Source organism: Arachis ipaensis, chromosome B04 (genome assembly GCF_000816755.2).
Source record: "Arachis ipaensis cultivar K30076 chromosome B04, Araip1.1, whole genome shotgun sequence".
Taxonomy (NCBI): domain Eukaryota; kingdom Viridiplantae; phylum Streptophyta; class Magnoliopsida; order Fabales; family Fabaceae; genus Arachis; species Arachis ipaensis.
This window is the reverse complement of record NC_029788.2, coordinates 106968209-106974427: the sequence shown is the minus strand read 5'-3', so window position 1 is coordinate 106974427 and position 6219 is coordinate 106968209. Positions and strand designations below refer to the sequence as shown.

The 6219-nt window shown below is 32.9% G+C and overlaps 2 protein-coding genes across 4 annotated transcripts in view; one reads left to right on the top strand and one right to left on the bottom strand.

Moving 5' to 3' along the window:
* The window catches only part of LOC107636885 (protein SCAR2), a 7467-nt gene extending 6016 nt beyond the window's left edge, over nt 1–1451 (top strand). Inside the window, exons 7-10 of the mRNA XM_016340358.2 lie at nt 2–481; nt 569–655; nt 753–857; nt 997–1451. Coding sequence (XP_016195844.1) covers nt 2–481; nt 569–655; nt 753–857; nt 997–1050 — 726 coding nt within the window. The 3' untranslated portion in view covers nt 1051–1451. The remainder of the gene's footprint in view (nt 1; nt 482–568; nt 656–752; nt 858–996) is intronic.
* Nucleotides 1297–3862, bottom strand: LOC107637975 (F-box/kelch-repeat protein At3g23880-like). Of its 3 annotated transcripts, none has more exons than XR_001619659.2 (3): nt 2857–3862; nt 2687–2743; nt 1297–2407 (listed from the first exon to the last, which is right to left on the bottom strand). XR_001619659.2 is itself a non-coding variant. In XM_016341190.2 (3 exons), exons 1-3 carry the CDS (start codon nt 3510–3512, stop codon nt 2400–2402), a joined length of 738 nt encoding a protein of 245 aa, XP_016196676.1. In that variant the 5' UTR covers nt 3513–3862; the 3' UTR covers nt 1297–2399. The 3 variants fall into 3 exon arrangements, 2 of the variants coding, with proteins under 2 accessions (XP_016196676.1, XP_016196675.1); XM_016341190.2 differs by having other exon boundaries at nt 2687–2760; XM_016341189.2 differs by having other exon boundaries at nt 2687–3862.

The window sequence follows — 6219 nt, the reverse complement described above, 5'->3', positions numbered from 1 at the left end:
ACGTTCTGTTTCTGGATCTTATCCAATCTCTCCACAAGACAAACCGAGTGCGTCTCCAAGTGAATTAACTGAAAGGAGTAGTTTGGAGGTCAAGGATGAATCTGGAGAATCGCATTTGATGCCACCTACTGAACTTGCTGCTTCTGGAAATGATCTCACCTCAGCAAGAGAACTTATCACCCCAAGACAATTAACAGAAGAGACTAGTAGCTTAGAAGTTAAAACATTTGAGCAGTCTTCGATTTATTCAGAAAGGAAACAGGGAGATCCCTCTATCTCACCAATGGCACCACCAGGCATAGAAGTTGGGCAGCCCAATGACAGTCTGTTGCCTTCAAAGGGGGGAACGACATTGCCATTGGATAAATCTTCCCGAACACCAGAGTTTGATAATAAAATGCCAAATGGAAAGCCGAAGAATAAGGTTGTTCGTCCTGAGAGTCCTATAATTGATATTGCTGCTGCTCTTGACAGAAGCAAGGTAATGACAGTTTTATATAGGTTCTAATAGATGTGCATTTATGTGATATTTATTCTTGTATAATCTGCTGCCTTTGATTTGCTGCAGCTGAGAAAAGTTTCGGAACGGGTTATTCCTCCAAAACCACCCAAGTTAGATGAAAGAGATTCATTGTTAGAGCAGATAAGATCAAAGGTTAGCCATACCAACTTTTATCTTTCTTCTGCATGATGTTTGTACCATTATGTATTACAAATTCTGCTTATTTTAAAAATGCAATTTTTTTTTTCAGTCCTTCAACTTGAGACCTGCTGCAGCTACACGACCCATCATGCAGGGTCCAAAAACAAATTTGAGGGTTGCTGCCATCTTGGAGAAAGCAAATTCAATTCGCCAGGTCTCTCTCTCTCACACACGCACGTGCGCGCACAGATACACTTATCATATGTACATATATATCGCAACAGCACGTGTGCTGAAACTGAAAACAAATAATTCTCCCTTTTCTGATTAAATTCTTTTCTTAATTGAAATAGGCATTGGCTGGAAGTGATGAAGATGATGATACAGATAGTTGGAGTGATTCTTGAGTGGGAAACACAATACGTATAATTCTTTATCTTACAGGACACTCGGGACAACTTAAGTCCCTTCCAGAGTTCGCTTAATCACACACATATAGGTGCATGAACTTGGGAACAAGCATGCAGTGCGTTTAGTATCACTTCAAAACTCATCCATTTTTTCGGTGGTGAATACCGATTCAGTCAAAGGCTCAGCCCGTTATCGCTGACCAATCTAGACAAATCATCCACATTTCCTTCTTTTTTTTTAGGAAAAAAAAAGTACGTGTATATTTGTGTTGATGTGTTGTGCTTCATGTTTACCCAATTTTGTAATATAGTGGTTTCTCACTTTGTCGTAATTGCATCATGAACATGTATCATCATGTAGCTAATATGCTTGTGTCCAATACCATGGTATATTTTTACACCCGAGTAAAATTGCTTTGAATGTATACTTGATTACTTGTAGTCTTGTTTAGGTCCCTCGTTGCCCTTGTCTATTGATATATTTTTGACTTCTCCCTTGCAATTAGTATATAGAAACAAGATAACTTACAACAAAATAGAGGAATTTATCTATTAAAAAAAAGTGATTGAGCCGGTTCAAACAAATCAATAAAAATCTAGTTGAGTTCGGTTAAAAAAAATAAAAAGAAAAAGAAAATTCCCAAATTGATTGAGAAGTCATGAGCAAAATGACAGTTTCTTCATGCAACAGCAGACAAAATTAAAGAGTTGTGAAAGTAAGCTGACAAATGATAATCATAAGGGGGAATCTTGAACATGCATTTTCTCTGGAGTTTTTTTAGTCAAAGGCAGGTCCAATTTTACCCTTCACACTAAAATGGTTTTTATGTAACATTTTAGAATTCACCACCTCATCTATAGCTCTTGAAACCACAAATAAAATGCTCGATTCTGGCATCAAAATATGCAGCCATTTAATCAAGATATTGATTCATATATCTTAGTAGGACAAGAAGAAAATTGACGAAAAGCATCTATGTAAATTTCCCCGAACAAGATCATTTATTTTCTCCCTACACCCAAGGAGAGGAAAAAAGAAAGTTTAGTGTTTTTTTAAAGAACTTTAACTTCAAAAAATTTCAACTACAGATCTCAACAAAATTAACTTATAAATTCCAAAGGCCAATGCACCAAACTTACACCAAGTAGTATAAAACTAACTTACAATGCAAAATTTGGAAAGAAAATCATACTTCAAAGCAAAATAAAATTGAAGTTTCTTCAAACTTCTTCATGCTCAATTGTGAACGCTACACTTTATTCACAACTCTTAACCGGTTCACCCATATATGCTCGCTCCTGATACTCTTTCTTTCATCAAGTTGTTCGAAACATTCTTGGCGAGTTCAATGGTCTGCAAAGAAGATCAGCGAGTAAAGGCCACAGCTTTAGACATGAAAACATAGCTAAACCTTAATCCTCACCATAAGACTGGACTGTAAGAAGCAAGAAAGTGATTAATGATTTCTTAAGCATTGATAAATTCTAATTTCATACAATCTATAGTCAAATCTCATATCTGAATGCAACTTTATGCATGATGTATCTTGCTTGGTACTTTTTCATTAATCACAAAGCAATAGAAAGAAATAGGTATAACATGGTACAAAGCATAGGAGAATAGTTTACATACCAGTTTTCTTCTTTTTATCCTTATCCTTAACGTCACCGGGAAATGGCAAGAGACTATCTGTATGTACACAGTAACTTCCATAGGTGTAATGATAGTGAGAAAGGGAAAAAGGAGAATAATTTAGAAGCTTTTCACTGACATTATATTTGGTAAACCTTAAATTTACATACCCCAGTTCAAAATTTAGCGCAATAATGTTACTTCCATTGGATATGCATAGAGGCAAATAATTACCACAAGGAATCTCACATATTAAAATCCAAGATGACGGCACTTTATATTCTTTCATAACCCATATCTCAGTTATATCGTCGTGATACCAATACAGGGCTAGGCACCCTCCTAATATGGTGAGATTGATGGGAGAACACCCTACGAGTTGTTTTGGCATAGATATCTTTGAGAAACTCCTTTCCTTCAAATCAAAGATAAGAATAGCATCATCAATGTAATCTTGACTAGAGTAACACAACCAATGAATAGCGCCATGTAAGAACAACCCATAAAATTGCTGCTTCCACGTGCCCATGGATTTGGGGAGCGCTGCATCGAGATTAATCCATGAATTGGTCCTCAATGAAAAGCAATCTAAGTGGTGTTGGTTGTAGTTATCAGGCCAAGATAGAACTACTAAATAGTCATCACGTGATGCATCGAAACCAAATCCATATGGAACTTTATGATCGGGATTAATAACGAGAGGGATCTTAATACGAGAAACGATATGAGAGTAGGATATTGTTTTGCTGGATCCAGTCAGTGGGTTCCATATAACAAGAAAATGTGGTTGCTCGTTGAAGAGAAGAAAGCCTCTGCAGGATCCCATGAGACGAGAACGAGAAATGAGTTCTTCTTGGGAGGGAGAGATACCTCTTTGAGTGTTGTTGGTGCTGCTGGAACATCAAATAGCGTGTGGAGCTGAACAAAGCAAGCTTTAGTATAGTCATGTACCAAGAAGTAGTACGAATGGGAAGATGCGGCAGAGTAGAGGTTGTAATGCGATTCCGCAAAGTGTCCATCGGATATGAGAGAGTGCCAAAGTTTTGAAACGAATCTGAGGCGAAACAAGTCTTTGGCGGGTACCCTTAGAAAGATTCGGTGAATGAGCTCCGGAGGGAGGATGTCATTCATGCCCATGTCCTTCCTCTCCATGCTCCTTCTCTTTTTGTTTTGTGGTTAGGGTTATCACTTTGTGACTTGTGAGTTGTGACCATTCATATATATTTCGTTAAGGGCGGTGCTAGGTGACCATTACTTTTTTGAAAACAACAAGCTCTAAAAATGAGTTTAATTTAAGTAAAATATACTCTTGTATTTTTTCTTTGGATAATCAATCCTCTAAAAATAAAATTTGATCTCGTGTTATATTTTTTAAGTAAAATTAAAAAAATAATATTAAACGATACAAAATTACGTAAAAAATTTAAGGAAATTTCCATATATACTAGCACTATGCATTTTTTTTTTTTACCAAAGATAGAAGACTCGAACCCGCAATCTCTTAATTGAGTATGGGGAGATTATGCCATTTGAGCTATAACTTATTGACAAAAAAATTTAGAAGATAGAAGACACCCGCAACCTTTTAATTGAGTATGGGAAATCTATATCATTTGAGCTATTACTCATTGGCTATTAGCACTGTGCATTCAATCACTTTTCTTCTTTAAGTTGTATTTTTAGTAAAATTATAAATAACATCAATTTTTCATTTCATATTTTATTTAGTTAAGTAGTAGAGTAATTTGAGTTGCATACATTTTAGAATTTTATAATTTGTACGTATTTTGGTTTTCAATAAGTTTGAAATTTAAAAAATATATAGGGTATTTAAATCCAAATCGATCCAAATTAAATCGCTTATCTAATCCAATTTAAATCGAAAACCGCGCATTAATTCGGATTTGATTGGATTCTATTTTTTGTAAACCGCTAGATCGGATCGGATTTCGGATCTACTTTTCATAACCGATCCAATCCAATCCAAACCGCATAATGTGCTATAATATTATTATTTTATTATTATATTTACAATTATACTTATAACATGTTCAATTTGTTATATATTTTTATATTATTTATGTATTTTAACTAATCTATAATTTTATTTCTATTGTTATGTTATCGTTGACTTTTTAAAATATTGTTGAGACTTCTTATGTCATTGTTGATTATTTAAAATTTGATGTTGAGACTTATTCTTGTTATATGTATTTAATTTTTTTAATTTTTAAATGTACAAAACCACAAATCCAATCCAATCCAAACCGCTTGAAATTGTATCAGATCGGATCGGATTTTTTTAAAAGATCATTCAATTTAAACCGCACTGCAAATAAAATTAGCATTCGAATCGGATGGGTTTTTGACTCAAAACTGATTCAAACCGCACCGCTAACACCCCTATATATATATATAATAAGATCACCTTATTTGAAAAGAAAAGAACAACAAATATAGAAATAGAGATGAAATAACAATTATGAAAAATATAAAATTTGTGGATATATCAAAATTTAATTTTTTGAATTTAAAATTTTTTCGTTTGAAATTCAGTTATTTTTAAATATTTTTCATCTTATATTTTAAGTTAAATAGTGTTTGAATTTAAATTATAATTTTTAACTAAAATATTGTTATGATTTGAATTTTATATTATTTTAAATGAAATAATATTAAATATAATAGTTCAACTAGTACCATATATTAGTAACAGTTATGTTTGATATTCAAATTTTTTTGGTAGCTAAGTTGGTCCAAGTCCAATAAAAGTAAGTTTTATTAGTAAAGTGTGAATACATTTTCTAACTACGCAAATGTTTTCACATTCTTCTCCTCCTTCTTTTTTCTTCATGTTTCTCCTCCTCCTTTTTCATTGCATTACTCCTCATTCTTCTTCGTCATTGCATTACTCCTCATTCTTTTTCGGATTCCTTCTTCTTTTTCACATGTTTCCTTCTCATCATCGTTCTTTTATTGTTGTTGCTGTATTTTTTTTCTTTTCCTCCTCCTCTTCCTAGTAATTTTGTATCACTATATATACATTTTTTTTTCTTCTTTGTTTAATTTTTTTTATTCTTGTTAAAAGAATAAATAGAAGGTAAAATAAAAAAAATAAACAAGAAAAAAAAGATGATGATAATGATGAAGAAGAAGAAGAAGGAAGATGAGGAATTTTGAGTTATCATTAAGTAATTTTGGTGCATTCTGGATTTAAATAAGGTGAACTTTTGGTCTGTGTTTGTTTTGAATTGAGTTTGTTTGTGTGTCGTCATTATTAAGCAATTTCGGTACATTCTATTTTTGAATTTCGGTACATTTTAGATTTAAATAAGGTGCATTTTTTGTCTAAATTTGTTTTGAACTGAGTTTGTTTTTTTGTCGTCGTCATTAAGTAATTGCAGTACATTCTAGATTTAAATAAGGTGTACTTTTAGTCTGAACTTATTTTAAATCGAGTTTGTTTATGTATCGTCATCATTAAATAATTTCGATACATTTTAGATTTGAACTGTTATACATATAAAAAGAAG

Excerpts from the sequence above, each read along its gene's own strand:
- LOC107637975 (XM_016341189.2), bottom strand. The coding sequence starts at position 3,512 with ATGGGATCCTGCAGAGGCTTTCTTCTCTTCAACGAGCAACCACATTTT.